Raw genomic sequence first — 24,586 nt, forward strand, 5'->3', positions numbered from 1 at the left:
AAGATGATTAAAAGCATATCACCCGGGATTCACAAAGCTACATGTATACATTCCCTTCATCTGAAGAAAATCAACAGAAAAAGAAACAATGAAAGCATAGTGTACTAAACATTCATGAAATTATCCTTAGTTTTTCAAATAAAATTATTAATTTAAATAAATTATAACTACTGAAAATATTAATTTGTGAATGATGTTATCTATTAATTAATTTTCCAAAACAATATAATGTAAGAGGCCATAGGGCTGTTCTCTGTTAATCAGGCTGGGAGACTGAAAGTCAGTCAGATTTTAATTTCCTTTTTTGTTAGGAGAGAACTACTTGCTGGTTTCCTTGTTCTTCCTACATGTCTTGGCTTTTCTGTTTCTTTTCTGTTTGTGTCTCCTGTCCCTGTTCCCACCAACATCTCTGCTACTTCTGCTGCTCCTGACACTGCTGCTGTTGAAGACACAAGATAATGATCATTAAGGTTAGTTCTAGTATTTTCATCCTTTTACATATATGTGAGTGCGCTTGTTTCTCATTAGACCTTTCTGATCTTTTTCGTGATCCATCTTTGTTGCTCTTTCTCTTTTTTCCACTGCCTCTGTCATAGCGATACTTGTACCCTTGGTTCCTAGGCTCCCTGAGCTTCATTTGCGCTTCCCTGTTGCAGAAAACAAAACGGTTTTTATTTTATTCTTACATTACTTACTGATAAAACTTGAGAGTTTCTCATTGGGACATAACACAAAAGGGGGGGGGGGGGGGGGGGGGGGAGGCCTGTTGACCCACAGGAAGACTGCTGCTCTCTTGCTCCAGTGAAAGAGAGATAAGTCATGACTCAAGGGATTAAAACTGTAACCACTGTGTTAGCTTTTATAACCTCCCCCCGGCTTCCACTTTGAGTAACAAAGAGCCCAATACAAGTGTCACAGCATGCCTTTTACATAAAAGCCACACATCCACACTGCAGTTACCTATAAGTTTTAAATTCTAGTGTTCATATGACCTCTGGAAACACACATGCAAAAACATGGTGAAATCAGTCTAAACCAGCACTGGAGACATATTGGACAAAGCAGCTGCAAACATGTATGGTTTAAAATTTATAGTCCAATGGTTCTATAAGTGAGTGAGATGGTCTTTTCTGTGTCTACACTGAGCACCCTGAAGTACCTTAAAGACCAGGAAAAAGCTGATCCAGGCGTGTCACTCTCCAATTCTCTGCATGATTTTCTCTCTAGGTACTAAATATCCTATTAAAAATAGCTAAAAATGCCTGAAAAAAGGATGTTTAAACATGTTTTACGCACTGCTTTTTTTGGCCAGTAAACCTATTTTATTGTGGTACTTACAAAACAGAGCCATTACATCTTTGGACCAATGTAATGGCTCTGTTTTGTAATATTTGATGTCATGGATTTTATCCCATTATGCTGGCAGCTTGTTAAACTGTCGGTCAAACCACCTAGAACACTGCTTACAACTGAAAAATGATGAGAAATTCCTCTGTTGTTATCAGGGATGGTCAGTAACACCTTAGTGTAATCCAATTACTTTTTTCAAGTAACGAGTAAAGTAAGGGATTACTATTGCAAAAAAGTAATTCGATTACTGTTACGTTCCCATAAACATGCTGCGTTACTAAACCGTGAGTTTGTTTGTGAGAGTGTCTCATGACAATGATGTACGAACATGCGACGTGTGCAACAGACGTGTGTAGATTAACAATGGATAATATAAAGTGCGGGAGAGAGTACAACCATGCAGGGTTTAAAGATTGGAAGTACTGACATTACTTTAAGTTTGATTCTGTAAAAAGTGACAAGAACATTAGCATCTCCTGTACATTCTGCGTGGTAAGAAAATTTCTTTCTACAGCGAAAAATTAAACTTCAAATCTGAGCAAGCACCTATCACGCTGCCACAGCAATGTGAAATTCACAGAGGAACACCCAGATCCCCCCAGTGACATGACCGCTGTGGCACATTTTTGCTGTGTTTTACTTGCATCTATTTGAAAGAGTGAGTGTAAACACAAAAAAAAAAGTTTTTTTTTTATATGCTGGAATATGCAGAAAATAGGTTTAAATGTTAAACAAATAATCTCCACTCAGAGACTGTTGCATTCAATTAAATTTTTGCTTGATGCAATGTGCATGTAGTTAAAAGAATAAAACCAATAAAACAAAAAAAAGAGGCTTTTTCATTTGGTTCAATATTATATGATGGATTATGTTTTTAAAAAGTAACTAAGTAATAAAGTTGCTAATTACTTTTGAAAATAAGTAATTAGTATAGTAACAGGATTACTTTCTTGGAGAAGTAATCAGTAATTAGTAACTAATTACTATTTTCAAGTAACTTGACTTGGTTGTAAATATCAATGGGTTAAGCTGCTAGCATAGTTTCTCATTTTGTAATTCAGTTCACAGCAAAAATGCAAGAAACCATGCTAAAAATTGTTGTTGCTCTTTTAAGGCCAGGGGCATTTAACAAATTGAAAAGCTCTTCCTTGATCCAATGTCATAGTATGGAGGGACATGAATAATTTTCAGATGATATTAGTCTCAGATAGTGTTCATGCGAGAAAACGTATTTTCTATTAGAACAAATCAACAGAAGTGGCAAATGTACCTCAACTCATCATCTTGCCACTTATAAGAAAGGAAAACACTGGAGGATTTTGCCTACTGCAATGAAGTGTTTGGAAGAACATTGAGTGATAAATTATTCAGATACCTGAAAGCATCATGAAAGAATGTGGACTGAGTGGCAAGAAAAGTGCGTTTGGGTGCAAAGACGTAGCAAAGACGGCCACTGAGGCGAAGTTATGGAGTAGTTATAATTCATTTAAATACAGCTGTGAAATCATCCACACCAGTGAAGGTATTGGTACTCAAAAACATGCCGCTGCACTAAGGTTGGCATACACTCAGCTTTAACATCAATGTGGGCTCTTGGCTTTGTGTTAGCATGCTGTCTGTGCAGATATTTCCAAAGTGGCGATGTTGAGTTAGAAGTAAAATGCAGCTGTTTCTGTCCTGGATGCAGTTTCCACTTTACCTTTATGCTCTTGTCTTTTCATGCAATAAAAATAAAAGTAGTGTCCATATCTCCATTCATCAAAATTTGTAGACCCATGCATCATTTTCTGCCTCCCTGCACATGAACCAATATCGGCTGACTGTAACACAAGTACGTAGAAATAGACGTTTGATGTTTTCTGTCTTTCTATCGGTCCTGAATGCAGATAACTTTATAACTTTATAATGCAAGTAACAACATAATTGGAACTGTAATGTGATTACTGAATTGCAGTAACTTGTTACATTACTCCATTTCTGAAAAAATTTTACGTGTTACTTTCTAACACATTATACCCAACATGGGTTAGCTCCAACATAGTTTCTTAATCATTATGTTTTTACATTTATGTGGATACATATTTTTTTCTCTCCTCCAAATTAAATTTGTATGATTTTGTTTGATTGTTTGAATTTTATCTTGTGCTTTCATTGCCTCTTCTTCTTCTTTTTCTATATTCCACCACATGAATTAACTCAGCAATGTTGAAATATTCTTCATTACTGTATTTTTATTTTACATGGTCTCTGATATATACTCATATTCATACATTTTTTTCCTCTCCCAGTCACCAGTTTACCGAATATCAGGACTGATTTATTGTAATTATATTTGGGTTTTCTGTCTGCTCTTGGTTTTCCATATTTACCAGCAAGCTTTCTATGCATCAAGTCTTTGGATCCTCACCAATTACTTGCCCACCTTAATGGCAACTATGTTATCAGACAGAGACCAACTAGTTCTCTGCCTTCAAAGAAACATTGTTTCCTATTTTAGAATTCTGTAAATAAAATCTTTTCCTTCTGCTTCAGTGTTCTACATCTTTCAGTCTGCCAGCACCATTAGTTTTATTACAGTGGAAATCTTACCCACTGCTAAGAGTGAATGAGTAGTGTATTAAAATAAATTTTCCCCTCTCTATCTAACTTGCTCATCTCGCCACCTTGGCACAGCAATAGTCTGTAATTTTAAAATAATCAGCCTGACCTTTAAGAATCATCAGACTAAAGGCACTGTTCACGTCCCGTTTTTCCAAAAAGTCTATAGAAAAGTACAGATGATGCGCTGCTTATGCAGACAGTGTGCTCACACATAGCTGGAGTAATTATTATCATTCACTTGAACAACACAGAGAAAGAGAGAGAGAGCCTTAAGGGGCAACTGTTGCAAGTAAAAAGCTAAATATATTCAATATTTGTAGACAGCTCTTGTGTTAGCAGCAGGGACTAGGACTCTAGGCCCACATTTGTTCTTGCTCAAAGCCATTAGTTTTAACACAGAAACATCTCACCACACATAATACCATAAACACACTCAAATGACTCCAGAGGAAACAGTGTTGATAAGAGTAAATTATAGCATAAAAGCCTCCTTTCACATATATTTTTTAGTATTATTTTATTCAAAATTAGTGCTCAAGCTTGACCGGATGAGCACTACCGTAGAATTCACAACCTGACTGAGAAACCCTGATTCTTCAGAGAGTGGTGTTGTGGACACAAAGTACAATTTTTCAATTAACACAACCTGTATAGCAAGGGATGACTGCTTTGCAGTGAAAAAGAAATTTGTTTGTTTTTTCTTTTGTAGTAATTATCATTTAAAACACAATCATGGCCAAATAATGCAGTCTTTATTGGGGTTGTCAAACTCACGTCTTCTATTTGAATTTGTGATAAACATGCCGGACTTTTGCATATTAGAGCTGATTAACATGTAGATTCTTTGTATCAAGGTCACATAGCAGAATTTATACATAGTGTTAAGCTCACACACTTTTTAGAAATTTGATATTTAGGTAGAAAGAGTTGTCCTTATTTTTAATTTTCTACATATGTTCATTATGGTAAATTACATTGTTTTGGATTAACTGACATGTAGGATTGGTTCAATGTTCTCTGCTAGATAACCGGTGGTATAAAATGAGTAATTAGCTGACTAACTCTGGGTTTTATGCTCTACTTCTGCACAGGTTCATATAAAAGGCACAAATCAAATCAGACTCATTTAAATAGTAAAACGCTATGTTCTTCTAACCCTTTCTAATCTCACCTTATTCAGTTTTTGTATATTAGTATGTGAGAACAAAGACAGGGTCAGTGCATTTTACAATCATTGGAGTATAAATCTAAGACTAAATAAATTGTATGTGAGAAACATGTATGTTTCATAAAATATAACTAGTATGCAATGACTCGATCAGCTAATATACAGCAAGCAAGCACACAAGTGTTTCTGGCAATGAGTGAAAGTCCTAAAACAAAGACATAAAAAACTGTACGGTCACTATGAGTTATAGCCAATATTATAGTGCCTGCATCTAGAAGTATGTAAGTTAAAGTCAAGTCAAATTTTTATAGCACATTTAAAATTTTAAATTTCATGCCAAAATTGCTAAAATATACATAATTAACAATAACCAGTCAACAATAAATATGCACTAAAAAACACACTAAAACAATAAAAACATCCGGGTATCCTGCTCACCAAAGTGTCGAGCAGTGTTTCAAAATGATTGAGTGACTGTGCAACTGTTTTGTCAAAGATTAGGTTGTTTAAAAGTGTCACAGACCGGCTCTGGGGACTCGGAGTCCGTGAGCAGTGGGGACTATGATTGTTGTTGTTGTGATTATTATTATTATTATTATTATTATTATTATTCTCATTTGGTGTGTCGTCTGCTCTGCCACTGGTCTCTGTCCGCATCTGTATGTAGGCAGGTGTGTGTGTGTTGCGGTTTTCTGTGGCGAAGTTACAGGCACCTTCAGGCCGTGGCCTGGCTTGAGGACTGGCCACACCCGAAGTCCTTGCTACACACCTGCTCCTCATCTGGGCTCGTCGGGGGAGCTATTTAGAAGAGCGATGGAGCTTCCACCGACGCTGGATTATTGCGTTTGACTTCACGTCAGTCTTCTAGCGTAGTCGGAAAGTCTGTGAGTGTATGCCTGCTGGGATAAAGTGTGTTAATGGCTGCCTCTATTGTTTTCCCTCAGGAGGAATGTGGGACGAGAGAGAGCAGTGAGCACGGGGAGTGCAGAGACACTGGAGCAGAGGTGAGAGCCCTGACATCATGGTGCCGCGACAACAACCTGCTGCTTAACGTCAGCAAAGCCAAGGAGCTCATCGTGGATTACAGGAGACTGCAGAGAGGAGCCCACACCCCCCATCCACATCGAAGGAGCAGAGGTGGAGAGAGTCAGCTGCTTCAGATTCCTGGGCATCAACATCAGCGAGGATCTGAGCTGGTCACACCATGTTGGTGTGATCTTCTTGCGGCGCCTGAGAAGATTCGGCATGAACCCGAGAATACTTACAAACTTCTATCGATGCACCATTGAAAGTATTCTGACTGGCTGCATCACCACTTGGTACAGCAGCTGTAATGCTCTGGACCGCAAAGCTCTGCAGAGGGTGGTGAGATCAGCACAGCGCATCACCAGGACTGAACTGCCAACCATACCGGATCTTTACACACAGCGCTGCATGAGGAAGACACAGCGGATCCTCTCTGATCCCAGCCACAGACTTATCACACTCCTGCCGTCCGGCAAGTGGTTCAGGAGCATCCAGACCCGCACTACCAGACACAGGGACAGTTTTTAACCACAAACTATCAGACTTTTGAACTGCTGACATTCCATACACACCACTACACACTCACTACAATTACAGGACTCTGCACACTGTCACTTCAACAAATGCTACTTAAATGCTCACTGCACAACTTTGTACAACCTGCAGATACTCTTGCACAAACTTGTAAATACCAACTTGCCTTAAATGTAAATACCAACTAAATTCTTTAATATTTAATACTTTTTCCTCTCTTTTTTTATTGTTGTTATTATTATTATTATTTTATTACTAATAAACTGCTATTTTCTGTTATTTTCTTCTCAATATAACTGCACACTCTCTATATGCTCATGTAAAGCTGAGGAGCACAAGCCAAAGAATTTCATTATGGATAAATGTGGCTACACTGTTATCTGTACATGACAATAAAACTTGAAACTTGAAACTTGACAGGCAAACAATGTAGAAGTAATTTTAAAATTTATCTGGCACAGGCACCGGCTCTGGGAAAGAAATTAGTTTCTTGAATGATACTGAAAGAGAAAGACAAAAACATGTCACACTAAGAGATAATAAAAAAAACTTTGGTGAAAGGAAAGTAAAAACAGATGTAGGTGAAAGAATGTCCAGGCCCCAAGACCGACCCTGAGGCCAGGATAAGTGTGGCATCAGGCACAAGAGTAGCCGAGGAAAATCAAGAAATACATGGGAATTTAGACTATGCTCTAACCTCTAAATCCAAATCTGATGTTTCAAAAATGATGAAAATGAAGTTGCATGAAAAAACTGTTTCCCCCTAACACAGGCAAAACTTTGGTAATTTTGAAATGTTATTCTTTAAATAATTCAACTAATAAATTAAGTGCAAAGGTAATAACGTGCTAAGCTTTCAGGAGTTTTGTTCCGAATTAGCAATAGCCTGATTTGGTTGCACAACATACCAGCAAACCTTTTTTTTTCAGCTATTAGCTCCTTTTTAATAAAATGTGAGCCATACCCTCTGTTAACGCTGAAACGAGTCTTGGAGCATAATGATGCTTTTAATCCAACCTAATAGAAGATAATTATCATTTTAATTTCCTTATCACACTAGAATTTCTTAATTCCGTTATTATCCAGGTTTGATCGAATTATCCAAGAGGTATTAGATCTATGCCTTGTGTGAACTGATGTCAAAAAAAGAGGATATTGCAATTCGTCACTGTGTTGTGCAAGGTCGGGCATATGTGTGCATGAAGGAAATGAAGAATATCTGAGGTACTGCCAGCTGGAAAAAGTTACGTTTATCATCCAAAGCTAAAATTTACAGTTAGGGGGCAAGTGTTGACCAAATGGCCAATCAGTTACTCAGACTGAATGTGTGCCTGAAAAGTACAATATATCACTCGGTCTGAATAAATGTACTGGTGAACAATAGCCTTGTGGAATCTATTAGTAGTGGGGTTAAATCCGAGGCATGATGTCACAGTCACAGCTAATAACCAGTAGCTGATACTTAGAAAACCTCTTGCCACACTTTGCCTGTGTGCATGAGTAAGCAAAGGACAAATAGGCTAGCTAGTTTCTAAATGAATAACACATACATGTAACACTCCCACTGACTTAGTCAGTGAACAATAAGGATGGCTAGCAAAGCTATGGAGGTCTCCATCTGCTTCTCTGTCCTGCCCACACACACACTAACAATAAATCCCCCTGGGCCTACTCTAAAAATAATCTAGAGCCCAGTAATAAATCAGCGTAACAAAAACATAGAACTTGTACATATGCATGTGTGTGTGTGTGTGTATCTGAATTCTGATCATCTGACCAGAATGTAGGACAAAAACGTCAGCAGAGCCACTAACGTGTGAGGAGCACACACTGGGCCAAAGGAATAGTCCTGTCAGCTGGGACCAAATCTGTAGAATGACTCTAAATCTCTTGTGTGTCTGTCATGCACATGTGATTCCCATTCTTCAGATCTTCTACATTTAGCCTATAACTTCCCATCTGTCCCATGTCCCACTTCCCTTATTTGACCCAAAATGTTGCTTTGAGCTATATGTATAAACCTGAATTCAAACATCTAGGGCATAAACACTCAAGGAAATGCTCACCACTTCAAGTAAGGAAAAGTGCTGAACAGCACAGAACAGCATGTAAGGATATTTTAACAGAGCCCAGTACAGTAAGAAATACTTCAGCTTGTCATTTTTGCTATTTTGCACTTATTTTAATTGCAAGTTAATTACCAGCAACGCTTTTACAGTAGCTGATGCAGGGATTTGTTGTTATCAACAACATTACAGCTTTTGAAGCCAAAGAAACAGAAGAATTTCACCTGTATTGCATATATTTGTAGTTTCAAGTATTTAGAGGCAAAAGGGGTTGGCTGTAGCTCAGGAGCAATAGCAGGCCATCTACTAATCGGAAGATGGTGGTTTGACCCCTGACTGTCCCAGTCATGTCAAATATCCTTGGGCAAGTTACTAACCCCAGGATGTTCTCAATGAATGTGTGTGAATGTTAGATAGAAAGCACTTACGTGGATAATACACGAAAGAGTGCTTGTATGTCTGGTAGACTAGAAAAGAACTGTACATGAACCTATTCCTATTCCAGAAGGTAAAACCCCACGCAACCTAACAATGCTATAAGCCTGCCTTTTCCTATAGTACGAGCTTCAGGTCAGCTGAGGAGTGTGTGTATTACAGTTGACAGCTATCTAAGTTAATAATAATTAAATAGAAATTTGGCTAATGGTCAACACTGAGAAATGTAGGGCATGATTTGGCTTGTTCACATGTTAGCATGTATGAGTGCTTGTACAGCAGGCGCTCAGGCTGTCACACTATAGGGTAGTAGGGCACTATGTGAAAATTGGAGAGGAAATTATACTGGCTCCGATCAGCTGTGAGCCTCAGAGAGAGAGAGAAAAAACAATTTCCATGCTGAGGAGTGCAAACTCAATCTTTCTCTGGCAATAACTGGCAAATATAGCAAGTTATTCCCTCATCTCACTGCACCAGAAAAACTGAAATAGTTATGCCTGTGCTGGCAATAATTTTTCCTTGTCTTGCAATAGTCTTGATTTCTGTCACAATGGCCTTATGCTCTTTTGCAATAGTATGCATTTCTTCACTAGGGCCATTTCTCACAATAGTGTGTTTATTTTATAGCGATCAGCTGTAGAGCCAAGAGGGTAACCACTCACAAATACAATGCCTTTAGCTGTGTTAATAGAAACATCTTTGGGTAAGTTCAAACACTAAAATAATGTAGTTTATGTCTGTATTTTCAAGCACAAACTTAATTATTTAGAGAACTAATTAATCTATAAAAGCAACTCTTTTTTAAAGTGTATTTTTTTATTAACACTTGTCTTGAGCAACTTTGGTTCTTCGGTTCTCTGCCATCTAAGACAGCAAACATAACACAGAAGCGGCTTCACAACCATATATTGCACTAATATCTTGTCCCTGTCTGGTCTAACCTGAAAAAAACAGAGCTACAGAGTTTTACACTGCACCTCATGATCATTTTTTGGTTCTGTTTTTGTCTTTCATCTAAAATTTTCAATTGCTCTACAGCAAAATTCTCTCTCTCACCCGCTCTCTCGCCCTCTCTCTCCCTCAGTGTGTGTGTGTGCAGGCAGGCTGCAAATGCACACATACTGAACAAGGCCAGGAGAGAATGAATATCTGGATTACTTCCAATATATTATATGTTGCCTAATCCAGAAGGCCACAGCTGCACAGCAGACATTCAAATTCAACTACTGCAGAGGCACCCAACAGTGGAGAAAGGAAGAACAAAAGGAGAGAGTACACTGTGCTAAGTGCAAAGCGCAAACTGAAGCACATACATTAAATAAAATCATCATCAGTTCACATAGACCAACCTATAATAGGAAGAGGAGCAGCCCTCCTTCTCTCTATTTCTGCTTCTTTTGTTCTCTTTATCTTGACCATGCGCTCTGGATCTGTCTCTATCCTTGTCATGCTTTTCCTGCAATATGTAGCATTCCCGAGCCTTGGTGGTATCAATCACTCCAGGGCTGATGGTGATTCTTCCTGGGATTAAAAATGATACACCATTAAAGAACAGAACCAAACCAGGTTAGAAAATTGGGAAGAGCAACTAACAACCACATGCATTACCATTTGTTTAGCAATTAGCTCTGAGCTTTGAACCAATTCTTCTCACCTATTCTCACCTATTTCTTTTTCCTCTAACGGTTAACACAGAAAAAGATCTAGTAAATATATTCACATACTGGAAGTTCAAACTGAATATGTAGGGGAGCTGAATAGTAAGGATTATGATTCAGTTTTCCAATACTCAAGACAGCTGAGAAATATGAATGAGAGAGCACGGCCTAAGGTAATTTTCAGAATGGTTGAGTGCTTGGACACCATACCTAACAGGTTCACTAAGACAGTGTAATATACAGTACTGATCTATCTTGAAACAGTTAATAAATATGAAACACTATCTCTTATGGACAAATGTACATACTTGATGAAGCTGATGGGCTGTTAAAACTTGTAGAGTTCCCACTGAAAATAGAAAATAAAGAAATATGTGAAAATCCTATATTTACATCAGACCTTTACAGATGATCCAAGTTTACATTCTTTTTTTCAAACTTCAGTTTCCATAAATGGCATTAAGAAGGCTTTCATGATAGCATTTCTGAATTTTTTTAAAAAGACAAATTACTGTTACTGAGCAGAATTTATTAAAACATACAATTAGTAGTATTAGCAGATCTAACAAAAGGACAACATACATTACACATAGATTTACACCAACCGTATGTGTCTGAGGCCCAGAGTTCTGAGAACTGTATAAATGATTCTTTTGGTTTTGAAATGTGATTTATATTCCAGTTCTGTATTATTTATAGTTATTATGTATACTATGTGTTTTATTTTGCCATTTATTAGATAATTCCCATTTGGTTCTCTCAGTCTTGTCTCGGAATTTGTCTTTTTCTCGTACTTGTTCTCCTGTTAGTTGTGTCACTTTATTCTTGTCGCCCGGTTCTGTTGTGGGTCACTTTGCTTTATTTTGGTGACCATTGTTCTCTGTGTCTTGTGTCAAGTTTTTCTTCTTGTGTCATTATGTTAAAGGTCCTTGGCTGTTTTCACACCTGTTACCACGCTCTCATTATCTTGTGTCTATCGTCTACATCTACCTTTGTCCTTTATTATGTTGTCCCTGATTGCTGTGTATCACCTTGCCATGTGTTCCCAGAAAGTTTCTGGTATTTGGATTCTTTGGTTCTGCTCTGTAATGTTTTTGGATTTCTGTATTCCCTACAGCATTGAAGCTGAGTTTTGAGCTTATTTCCTGTTTCCTGCATCCTCAATTTGGATCCAGCTACAAGATGACCCTCGACAGTCTCTTTTTATCTGCTTCTGGCAGATTGTATTTGTAATTGTCTGTTTACTGTCTTTAATGTTTAAGGAATGTTAATGTGCATTCTAAAAAAGGAAACCGCATGAGCAAACAAATTTACAGATGAATCAGTGAAGGAAAAAATAAAAGAAGCGGGTCTGCAAAAGGATCAAAGCACTTTTACAAATGCACAGCTGTGTTCTCCAAGTGTTTGAAGTGACTGGCTCATTGTCAAGGCGTAGTGTGTGCTCGCCAACGCATGAGGAACGGATGGAGGGCATATTACTGATAAAATCTGGGTCTTCTGTCCGTCCACGTGGCCAGGGCACACTTGCCTCCAACTAAAAACTTCCGAATGAGCTGAATGTGAACTTGGGTTTTGTTTGAAGCTCATCCAAATGAACGCCTTTCCAACAGGTGTGAGCCCAGTTATGTTGCTCCATAAATCCAAAAGTAAACAGTTCCATCACTGAGGAATTTTATTTTTGGCTCAACAGATGCACGAGAAGTTAAAAGACTTACTTATGAATGGAGAAGAATCAATGAATGGAAGAGGGAGTCTGGTTCTCTGAGCATGTAACAGGTAGAAAAGCCCAAAAAGATTGGTAATGTAATATACACTTGAAGGTTGATAATGCTCAGAATCAACAGCTTTGGTCGAGGAGCCTGATTGAATACACACCAAAATAAAGTTATAGATGTGTGATAAAACTCTATGGAAGATATGGCAAACATGCAAGTCATTATCATGCTCTAATGTTCCTTTATTAATAGATCACAGTTTTTATACTGATTGGGCCTCCCTCTAGGATGACTAAAGGAATATTATTGTGAGATATGTATAAAACATAGATGAACATGATTTTACTCTACCACTGCCTGAACAGTTAACTTTACCACATTAAAATTTAGCTCATTTTGAATAATTTTTCCAGTGATTTTTGTTCGCTAGTTAATTTTCCTACAAAGGGACATTTTCATTTTGAGATTAATTGTTACATCCTGTCACTATAAGGGAACAATGTTGTAGAATTGCCACAGTCTAATCAGATCTTAAGTATTTTTGAAGCCCTCAGGACCCTTGGCCCTCATTGCAGCATGGCATGTCAAGGCCAAGATGATGCCAGAAATACCTGCTGTTCCTAATAGCCCCAAGGGAAAGGCAACAGTGAAACCAGGACTATCAGGGTAGACACTGCACATGTGTATACTTTTTTAAAAAAGTTTAAAAGGAAATTATTCATAAAGCACACAGGAGATGGCTGGCAGAGTTCATAGGAACAGTAAGTCCCTGAAGGATGTGAGGATTTGGCAGATGGACTGAGATGTGAGAAAAACCATCTTTATGGACAAAGTACTGAGCACATTTAGGCACACATCAGACACAGCAAATTAGGGGAAGGGAAAAAATAGGAATGAGAAAAGAGAGAAAAGATGAAGGAACAGGAAGCTAGTGAGACAGACAAACAGAGCTGGACTCAGGAAGGCTGGATACAGACAGCATCCAAGTGAAACAAGCACAGCAGCAAACACAAATGGAGTAGGGCTGCATTCATTAACGTGTAAGAAAATGCAAGAGAGCCTTGGGTACAACGTGGCCCACTTGTGATCTAAGTTGTGTAAATTACTGCTGAAATGTGGGAGTTTGCAGACAGGTTGTGACATAGATCGGAAAAGCAGAGTGGAGGGGGTGCCTGGAATACTGATAAACAGGAGACTGGAGGAACAAACAAGGTTGCTATCTTGCTTTCTACCTTATATGGCCATTGATTCAGTTGGAAGATGAGCAACAGTGCATGGTGTACAGAAAAGAAACCCCAATCCAAGTTGATCTTTAGAGTCTAACTAGAGACACCTGGTCTGTTTCAGAAGTTGTTTTATCAAACTTTTGAGTTACTTCCTTTCACACTAACGTAATAATCGCTTGACTAATGATTTCTAGTCCAGTCTCTGAGTAACATTTTTCTTTCCCTCCCTGCACATTTGCTGAATTTGTGAGGGAGTCCGGTTTTCACTTTTTCACTGACACAGTAACCTTCAGTTTCTCCTCATTACGGTCATTACATATAGAGCTGACCTACAACTGATGCATAAAGATAGACACATTATAGGGCTCACCTGACCGCAGTAGCAGTAGAGGAGGGAGGTTGGGGACCTGAGCAGGAAAAGAAGACAGCAAAGTTATCTATTGTTCTCTTCAGTAATACTGAAATTCCAAAAAAAAAAAAAGATTTTAATACCGTAACTACATTCAACCTCAAAAGGGAAATAATAATATACCCACAATAATTTGCTGCTTTAATTAGAGCAAAGAAAATAATTATTTAATTATTGCATGAAAATTCACGAAAAAGCTGCATATTAAAGGTTGTACCCCTTAACAGTTTAGAAGGTTTAGAATATTATACATATTCCAAATGCAGATTTTGTCCAACACAGGCCAAATATTTTAATCAAATGGAAACAGAAATAGTCTAAAATCACACATTAAACGTGAGAAGATGTTTTGTTATTATTAATATAGCAACAAATAACAGAAACACAAGACAAATAACAGAAACAATATAAAAGAATATGAAAAAATATAACCCATTACCAGGAACATGCATTCATAATTTATAGTGCTGCATCTTTTAATCTTAAGAAATTAGATCAGCCTCAAAATGTCAGTGCAACAAAATGTAGCAAGTGCTACTTGCCTTTTCCTCCATCAATAAAACAGAACAAGTCAAATGCTTGAGTGCACACTTAATGGACCCACTTGTTATAATGCTCAAATTTTACGTGACCAAGCTGCAAAATCAGCTCTCACACTTGCTGTACGGAGCCAATGTGTGTACACATAAAGACACACATACAAGCACACATATATAGAGAGATTCCTTTGAAGACTCAAGGCACAAGCACACATTCACATCTGGATACCATCTCCTACTTTTTTTTTAAAGACCCCTAACGTGAGAGTGGCTAGAAACAGCTTGGTTGAAGCAGGAGGAAGAATAATATGAGCTGCTATGTGTGCTGTACATATGAGCTGCCTGAATTTGAAAAGAACATCAAGATGCCGTCCTGTGAATAAATCTAAAACACTGTTTTTTCCCTTTCAAATACAAGTTCCACAGAGTTGAGATGGCCCGAAGTGCTCATGGGGGAGTGCGGTTTTTGATACTTGAGACACCTGGACACCCAAAGAAAAGAGCAGAATTTAACATACACGTACAAACTTCTCAAAATTCAAGACATCGAAGTCTGAGAGTGTAGCCTGGAGGGTCTTCAGGTAATTCCCTTTAATGTGATTCCATGATGTGAATAATCAGGAACATGAAGAGTGCAGCATTAAAAAAACATCTGCGACAAGCTCTCATTACTGCAAATAGATGAGGTCACTGCATGAGACATCACAAAGAGTTTGTAGAATGAATTATACTACAGAAAATCTAAGTGGATTGTAAAATGTGATTGGCAGTATTAGTAACTTTGCTAATGGAATGCTATGCAATGCATACTGTATACACAAGCAGATGCACAAAGTACACAGCAGCTTGTCCATAAACATGCCATCAAGGTTAGCGTGAGTGAGTAATTGTTTTTACCTGTGGTGATCTCAAGTGAGTGTTTGATGGAGGCTAGAGTTGCATGCTTGGCAGCATATGAGAGAGCAAATGGCTGAGGGCTAATTGCATCTGATTGTTTTTGCGTGGTTTTGAGTCTCGTGCTAATGCTTTACAGAGCTACAGGCTGCAGTGTTTTAGATGGAGCTGATATTTCACATGGGACAACTGGCTGCTGTTCTGCACTGCAGCACAGGCCCAAGTGATCTTTGTTAGTGTAAAGGCTACTGTCTCCCATACTCTCAGATGCAGCAATCTGCAAGGACAGATGTGCATAAATCTTCTTGCAGTGACAGCATCCTGTCATTACACTGTCACCTGTTAAAAGCACAGCCATCAGCTCTTTACAAGAAAACTAGCATTCTCCACTCTAAAGCTGGAAATCAATACAGGGCACAGATTTTTTTTTATGTTATGAATCAAAACAAAACAAAAAAATTATAAGGTTAAAAAAGCATTTTTTTTAAAAATCTTATTGGTAATAGTCCTAATGTTGCTCTGATTGTTCATCACGGGGCATTTACTTGCATAGTCAGTTTTTTAAAAGAATTTAAAAATCTGCTCAGTTCAGTCAGCGAGGACATTCACATACAAGCTCTGTTGCTACAGTGATTATAGTGACCCAGTAACCAGCTGTATGGAAGATTAGCTGCAGTGCACAGCAGCAGGCAGCATCACCTTCACTGTGCTGCACTGATAGATGACACAAGTACAACCCTGTAATGACACAGCTCCACTCCAAAATGTGCACCTATGAAAAACACTTGGCATCTAATGTGACCTTACTGAAAAACAAACCAAAAATTAAAACAGCCCCTTCTTTTCCTCTGCCCTATTCCCCACAGTTGGGTCTGTTCAGCACTTTTCTCGTGCCTCAATCTGCAGACCCAGCAACTTTTTTCTTTTTTTTACCAGGGGCTATTTTTATCATGCTACACATTTGCCTCACACAAGGAGGCAGGGCCTATAACTTAAAGAAAGGGGAGTGGTCGGCATTAAAGCTATGCATATAACTTCAAAGCTGGTGCCGGTAGGATGTTTGATATTTTGGTTGTATTAGTGGCTCTGGCACGGGTTTTGCTGTGCAGTATGGGGCTCAGAGGGTAAGGGGCAAGCAGGCCTAAGCCAGCATTTCTATTTCAGAGCCTTTGAAGATGAAGATATGGCATGTGCTCAGCTGTGTGCTTGCGCCAGGGAGCCTTCCTGGATTTCAATATGATTCACTACAAAGACTAAGAGGAAGTCTAAAGACTGATGGACTCCCACCTGGACAGCACTAGATACCTGACTGCAGGAAGACATATATCCATACAATGCCTTCAAACACATGCAGGCAGGTGCAGAGATACACACGTATACACACAGCTAAGTTCACCTCTGTCCTTCAACTCCACAGGATAATTTATTATGACACGTGTTGCAGCTTCACAAACACATGGTCTGATTGCTATTAGTCATTTGTGCAGCTGCATGATGCATGATGTGTCCAACAGAGGGTTCTCTTTGGGGCCTTAACATCTGAAAATCTTAGTATTAAATCTAAATATTCTCCCGCAGATAACTCACATGTTCATAATCATCATGTCACATGAAAAAGAACATACAAGAACCTTTCTCAAATAGTTTTGTAAATATAGTAAATAAGCATTAATATAAGTAAATGTGTTGCATTCCAATAGCAGAGTGACTTACGTGGTGGAACTCTCTTTTTAATAAATTTAAAGAAAGAGTTCTTGCTGAGTGGAGGTGGCAGCTGATTAGCATTACTGCTGTCCTCATAATGGCACATCTCACAAACAACCTGAAAAATAAAGATAGTTACTGTTATTTATGACAACAATAAAAAGAAATCTCATTTAAAAAAATGACAGCGACAAACTATCAACAATAAAGTTGTAGGCTGAACCAGTAGCTTAATACACATATAGTTCTTTTTTACAAAAATTCTGTGCGGAACACAATAAAAATGCTATGTTAATTGAAATTCCCATAGTTCAATCAATTGTCTGCAGGTTGGTTCATGCAAGGTTTAATTATAGCTTCCGAGACTGATCATTTCAGGTCCTCCTGCATTGGTGCCCATCCTTATTAAACCCATACTAACATAATACCTGAGTGTTGCTGCCTCCATCATTATGACATTGGTGCCCATCCTCTCTGCTGGATTCAGGTTGTCCTCCAGCCAAATTAGTGATAGGATCTGAATCTCTGTTGATCAGGTAATATGATAAAGACTGTACAAATACATACAATGTTTTGATAATGTCCTAAAAAAGGCAAGTGGGGGTTCTCATACATAAATCCTTCTTTTTAATGTGGTGCTGATGTGCACTTATATAACATTTTTAAAAACAGGACATTCATTTATCCTAATGTCACTTTCAATGTCCTTACTTAAACCCCCTGCAGGTCCATTAACGCATTAAACCTCCTTATCTGGGTCATCTTGCCATCTTCACAAAACAGCCCTTTACAGCCCTAAACCCTGCTACACTCACCCCAAGTGAGCTCATACACACACATACACACACAAGCGGAATGTTAACCCGCTTCTGTCACAAGGACTTTATCAACAGTAGAGAAAAGCATACATAAAAAAGTAAAAACGTCTACATCTAATGGCAACTCAATAGGGAAGTGCCTGCAGCTCCTTAATGTCTCTTTGCTCCAGATCTGAGAACACAAACACTTTTGACCTGAGCTGCACAAAAACAAACCAAAATCTTTACTACATTATCATGTAACACACTAGTAAATTCCTTAACCAAACAGTAGACCCTCTTTGAATAAAGATGGTCTACTGTTTGGTCAATCGCTGTCACATAGGGAGAGAGACATGACACACACATGACTCAGATCTGTGTCCTCCTCCTAAGGGTAAACTTGCCGATGGAGAACAATGACATCAAGTAGGACAGATCTTAAACTGGCTGGCCATTTCTGTCAGTCAGTCTCAGATGATGGTCAAGGCATCCAACAGACATCTTAACCACCATTAAAGTAAATGAATAGAAGCAGTGGTAAAGAACCTGTTTTGCATGGGACAGCTTCACTCAATGGCTGAAAGCATGGTTTTATAAATAGCTGCAAAGTGCTTGCTGAGAGTGAATGTTTTTTCCTAGCATTAAAAAAAAAAAAACAGGCCCCTCATGAGTGTGTACACAATTTTTTTTTGATTCGTTGATGACTTACTATGCATCTAAGCACAATCCATCCATAAAGCAAAACCCCTGCAACTGTGTTACCCTATTTGACAGAGGTCTGTTCACAGTGTTATTTATGACCTCGAATAAATCAAAACCAAATTAACAGGATTTGTTAAAATTTTTAATTGAAATCTGTTTAGCAATGCACCAAAAATATCTCTTTGCAGGAAAAACATACTTGTCTACACATAAAGATTTGGCACTAACTGGGTTATAAAGCCCAATCTACTTATGTTTGATGAATTGGTCGCTGCAATCGCAAACTGTGACGTCAAAATGCCAAACCTTTTATATTTTCACTTGTCTGCAGCATTTTTCATTAGTGAGTCATGGCTTGGAAAAACACACCGCTACACTCCTGGAATAGCAACAGAGGAGGTCATTTACAGAAAGCTGAAAATCTCTTTTTTTTTTCTATTGTCTCGATCCACAAATTCAGTGTCATCTAAAAGTCCAATGCTCCCACACTGATGGATGGCACCTCCAGCTCATCCATTTTGTAAATGTACCAGCAGTGCCTAAATCATCTAATGTATCAAAAGAACAGTATACAGTAAACAGAGACGCTATTCGCCTAATCAGTTCTACAATTATATATTTATTACACTAAATTCTAATGAATTACTACAATTTTTAACTAAAACTACAGCGGCTGTTAAAGTTGGAGTAAAAATCTGCATTAATTTCTGCTGGCATCGGATTACATTAAAAAACCTAAAATGGAAATACTAATCAGGGTTTTTCCTGACTCCAATTGGCCTATGAATGTTACCACAGTTATTTTGTGTTCAGATAAGTCTTCTTATCTTCAAATGAACAAAAGTGATTTAAATAGTCTCTGCTTAAACCTTTTACTCTGCTCAAGTAAAGCACAACTGTAAATAAGCATTGACTTGTGCCCAAGACAAGCTATGATCACAACGTGGTGTCACTGTTGTTAGCAGATAAATCATAAATGTATGAAATATAAATACGGGAAAAAGAATGGCACAAAGCCTAAAAATTTTTTAAAAAGCTTTAACCTTCGATGAAATTTTGCCTTGGGCTTTAACAGATGAACATAAGTCTGTGTTTACCTCAACATTTTGCAATCCCTTGCCAAAACAACCCTAATATGCTGAGCACATCTTAGGATCACAGAAAACAGATGGCATCAGGCAGATAGTTGCCGTGTCACAAACAAACAGAAAAAACCAGCTGCCAGCTTCTTCTGGCTCTGAGCTCAGAGCAGTAGCATAGAATGGGATAGAGGGTGTAGGACTGAAGGCACAAAATATAACAGTATGGAGAAGACATATTACTGACCTGAAAGCTACAATAGATGGTCTGCCTGGGGAAGAATAAGCACAAAACACCTCCTCTTCTTCATATCCAGTGTGCCTCTTCTGGGCCTGAGCAGAATAACAATTTCTCAAGTTTCAGTCTGATTTATTATTCCTAACTATGTTCTCCTGTTTAAGTGAAGGGTCTCTTTAAAAAGAAGGCTGACTAAATCACATTAGTGATAGCATTATCTTACCATGTCTTTAGCATTTACCTTTCTTATCATGCCATGAAGTTTTGCTTGTTTCCTACAGTAAGCATTCCAGCTTTCTTCATCAAAACCATAGTTAAAGTAATCTGAGATGTTAGCACCTAAAATAAAAACACTAAATGGTAATGAATAGGTCTGAATGTAATTACTGAATGCATACAAGAATCTCATTGATGTGTCAGGTCAAACAACAATACTTACCAGCTTCTCTCCATGGCTTTTTCTCCAAAAACTCTACTTTCTGGTTAATTTCTTCATTTCCTTGGACTTTTTCTAACAATAGGTCATTTGTAGTACCTGTAAATCATCCCAATGCAGACATAATGATGTCACATATATTTCATATATTTGTCACATATATCGTCATTTCTCATTTATTTTCAATAAGGAATATTTTAAATCATAAAGATCTGAGTTAAGTCAGCTGATTTGCAGTAATGAAGCTGACATTCTCAATGTATGTGAACTAATTATGAACATGTGTAAAATGACTGAAAGTGTACTTTTTTAAATGTCAAATGGTCACTGGGTTCTCTAATAGGCTGATAGTTTTCACTGTAAAATTCTATATTTAAATTCTTGGCTGACTCTGAGGAGAAATATAGTCACTGTGTGTCTTTGGAAGCTGAATGCATATCAGTTAACTGATATAAGACATTTATATCTTATAGTCTTCTTATTTCTTAAACCAAGTTTACAATAAAGCCTGGTCTTTGTGTGGCTGTTTTGTTTAATGTTTCACTGTCATTTGTGTTGCCCAAAAATCTCAAAAGGGTTGTCACTACTCACCACCTACATGTTGTGTCCTTCGAAGATGCATAAATGTACTGCAAGAAATAAGGAGGCCCTCACATCATCACCACTGTTATCTCTATCATCATCATTAGTAACTTTAAATAACAGAAAGAAACACTTCTGTCTGGGTTGAGTGCTGATGACACAACGCGTTAACTTAAACACTATGAAAATATCTCAAAGCAAATTTTTGACAGAAGGGGGTTTTTGACAAATAAGGCCCATTCATAACATACCTAACAGCTACAAAAACACAATAAAAAGCTGGAAAAATTCAAAATAATATGTCATTATCATCTTGGACAGCTTTCAAATTGTCCCATAAACAAAAGAAAGGGATGAAAATAATATCAAATCATCAAAATAGAAAAGAATTTCCACTCATACAGATAATTGTCAGAATGATTTTACATTACTGCAAGAACACTAAACCTTGATGGGTACAAGTGAAAAATGGCATTTAACCATGTCTATTCACGTTCAGGTTTTTCATGTGGGTATTTTTTTCCATTAGGCACTGATCAACGTAAGTGACACTGTTGTTCTTTAAATTGCTTGCATGATTTCAATCACAAATTCCCAAATGCAAAAACAACTAAACTATCCCGCCCAAAAAACAACATTGTTTAATCCTTAGTATCCTTTACAGTCACTAACTGTAATTGGCATGTTATGCTACATTTATTCTGAGGCATAAAGGCTGGCGTAAACATACAAAAAAAAAAAAATCAGGGCTCCAGTTGTATGATTGCTAACATCCCCATTTCCCAGCTCACAAACAAATCCCTCTCGCCTGACAGCGAGTTAATGAGCATCAAATTCTTTTTAATGCTCGACATGACTGACTGCACATTTCGGGCAGCACACAAGGTGCCGTCACATGTATTGTGCAACTATAATGTCATTATCGTACTGTGAAAACTGTATTATACCTGAACGCTTCATTAGTATAATACTGTTGGAAATAATCATGCCATTACAGTTTATTTTCAATTTGTCTACTGCTCACTGCAATTTACGGCCTGTGAGACGAGTATCTAACTCCTTCTAATTCATCACAACAAAATTAATATTGCTTTGTAACTTTCAATAATTTTGTATTCTTTTGTATTGAATTGTTTTCTTTAGTTTTTAGTGGTTTAACTTAAGTTAAACAACATTTCATGTATATTTTTTTTATTATTTAGAATATTGTCTTGACATATAAAGGGTCCCCGGCTTGGTTAGCGTGGGGACCCTTACTGGTCCAGTGAGTACCACTACGCCTTATATACATATATGCATATATATATATATATACACGCGCAATGCCAGAACAATGGCTGTACACAACTGTAAATTTGAACACTTATTTATTTAAGGCACTGGCTACACACCTGGGTGAGAGTCCAACCCTTTGTATCTCGTGTCGGTCATCTGTGGCGTTCATGTCATATACCCCTAAAACAAGGAACTTGGAGGCACATTAAAATCAAAGTGGCTCTATTGAAAACAGAAGAAACAGCTGGCCTCTTTAAACTAAGCTATGGTATCTTTCCGTTAAACGCTGGGGGAAGTGATGTAATAACCTCCTGAGACCAATATTACTCTTTATAGTTCCTCTTTATATTGACAAATATAAAGAGGAACTCATAACTCTAAGCATTAAACATTTTTAGGGGTCTAATTGTTTGTGCCAACTGTCATTTAAATTCGTTTTTTAATGAAGGAAGCTCGTGTCAACAAATCGCCATAACTAATTTCAATTAGCTTAAAATCCATCAAGACAAATTAAACTTCACATGTTTAACATAATTTTTGAGATTAAATTTACCCGCTGGATCCTCCCCCTTTTAGCTCTTGTCGTTCTTGGTTATGGTAGTGAAAGTCTAGATACTTCGTGAGAATATTGCATAAAAAGTTTTCCTTTATTAACTCTGTAACGATTGTTCTCGGGATACTGCTTATTGTCATAGCAACGACGTTTGGGTGACGTTTTAATGAAGCGACGGGCTAGCGCCACGTCACCTTTAAGAGACGTGTGTTTGTTTTGTTGGAGCTACTTAAGCTGAAATTGCTGATGTGTCTTTGATTTCGGTGAATTTAGCTGATACACGTAACTAGGAAAATGTTGGCGACTGAGGAGTTTACGCGATTCCCCCTCTTGATGTGGGAGAAGGTGCTGTCGAAGGTAAAGAAATCGGTTGTTTTCATGGATGACAAATGTGCAGAGGCTCTCCACTGGAGTGGAGGAGCTGCCACGTTATTGGAAGCTGGAGCCAGGAATTTAAAGCAGTTTTCGAGTTTCGAAGCGTGCGGTGTCAATGAGCCTAAAGCCGTGTTTGTGGTCAGCACACTGTTGAAAGGGAGGACAGTTGACATTATTAAAGACATCATATCCCTCAGTCACTTTCAGTACTGCGTTGTCTTTACCACCGTTGCTCACTCCGTGCACCTGCTCGTCAACAAAGTTACGACAGAAATGGAAGGAAGCCCTGTGTTCGAGCAGTTTGAAGAGAAATTGTGCGAGTGGATGGGAAATATGAACTACACGGCGGAGGTCATGCATGTTCCAGTTGTCTTCGCCCCTGTGTCACAGCAGTTAATAGTTGCACCCCCGTTTGCGCACCTGTTCCCTCTTCTCTCGCCAGACCTGGAGGCCATCAATGAAAAACGACCAGAGAAGAGAAGATTTGCAAGCCTGAATGATATAGACATGCACTGTCTCCCTGCTGAACTGCAAATTGAAGTCAAATCCTTAGCTTCAGCGTTAAATTCAATGTTTGAGGCTACAGGTACGAGAGAGGAGAGTTTTGCTCTGGGTCCAATGAGCCGCATCATAGCAGGGGAACTCGCCAATCTTCCTCAAGCAAAAAACCGAAGGAAGACAGCCCCTAATAAAGCATCAATCATCTTTGTAGACCGAACGATGGATCTTACAGGTAATATTTGTGACCATGTTGTGTTTGACCTTTCTGCATGCTGCATAAGCCCAATCACACCAGAATCATAACAATGACAGTGGTAAGAGTCAAGTAAATGTCTAGCATAAAGATAAGCAGTTCATTTTCCCAAGAGGGTTTCATCTAAAGAAAGTTTAGATGGGTCTAATGAATCACCTTTACCTTCACTTGCCTGGCTTGGTGTGTGGGGGTCATTTAGCTGGAGGACACCTGGAACCAGAATGCACATTGGGAATAAGGAAAGCCAATGGAGGCAATGTGATGCTTTACCCGGCTGGGAAACCTTGGGTCCTGCCGTCCATTTAGATGTTAGTTTGATGTGCACCACTTATAAGCATTGTTGCAGACCATGTACATCCTTTCAAGGAAACTGTATTCTATCATGGCTGTGGACTCTTTCAGCAGGATATCGAGCCCTGCCACAAAGCAAAACTGGTTTAGGAATGGTTTGAGGAGCACAACAACAG

The 24,586-nt window shown here is 38.2% G+C and overlaps 2 protein-coding genes and 1 long non-coding RNA gene across 3 annotated transcripts in view; 1 reads left to right on the forward strand and 2 right to left on the reverse strand.

The window, feature by feature from the left end:
• Positions 1-279: 279 nt before the first annotated feature.
• Positions 280-563, reverse strand: LOC102202680 (uncharacterized). The gene is made up of 2 exons (XR_311706.1): positions 531-563; positions 280-439 (listed from the first exon to the last, which is right to left on the reverse strand). It is a non-coding gene; the product is annotated as an uncharacterized LOC102202680 (long non-coding RNA).
• On the reverse strand, positions 319-23,056 carry fip1l1a (FIP1 like 1a (S. cerevisiae)). The gene is made up of 13 exons (XM_005732435.1): positions 22,991-23,056; positions 22,554-22,617; positions 21,172-21,209; positions 20,584-20,679; positions 20,386-20,483; positions 20,154-20,239; positions 17,754-17,850; positions 17,335-17,443; positions 14,150-14,186; positions 11,147-11,187; positions 10,530-10,701; positions 531-647; positions 319-439 (listed from the first exon to the last, which is right to left on the reverse strand). The coding sequence occupies exons 2-13, from the start codon at positions 22,604-22,606 to the stop codon at positions 319-321; spliced, it is 1,065 nt and encodes a 354-aa protein (XP_005732492.1). The 5' UTR covers positions 22,607-22,617; positions 22,991-23,056.
• Positions 23,057-23,149: 93 nt separating this feature from the next.
• Positions 23,150-24,586, forward strand: part of scfd2 (sec1 family domain containing 2) — a 99,518-nt gene continuing 98,081 nt past the window's right edge. Inside the window, exon 1 of the mRNA XM_005732302.1 lies at positions 23,150-24,098. Within this exon, the coding sequence (XP_005732359.1) occupies positions 23,285-24,098 (814 nt within the window). The 5' untranslated portion in view covers positions 23,150-23,284. The remainder of the gene's footprint in view (positions 24,099-24,586) is intronic.

The sequence above is a fragment of the Pundamilia nyererei genome, unplaced genomic scaffold (assembly GCF_000239375.1).
Source record: "Pundamilia nyererei isolate P.nyererei 1_Seehausen unplaced genomic scaffold, PunNye1.0 scaffold00046, whole genome shotgun sequence".
NCBI lineage: Eukaryota > Metazoa > Chordata > Actinopteri > Cichliformes > Cichlidae > Pundamilia > Pundamilia nyererei.

Bases quoted from the DNA above. Each gene is read 5' to 3' on its own strand.
- fip1l1a (XM_005732435.1), bottom strand. From the start codon at position 22,606: ATGAACGCCACAGATGACCGACACGAGATACAAAGGGTTGGACTCTCA. The intron at 17,444-17,753 runs GTATTATGTTAG...TTTATTTTTCAG, and splicing joins ATGGAGGCAGCAACACTCAG to GTTGTTTGTGAGATGTGCCA. The intron at 648-10,529 runs GTTGGTCTATGT...TTTCTGCAACAG, and splicing joins TGCTCCTCTTCCTATTATAG to GGAAGCGCAAATGAAGCTCA.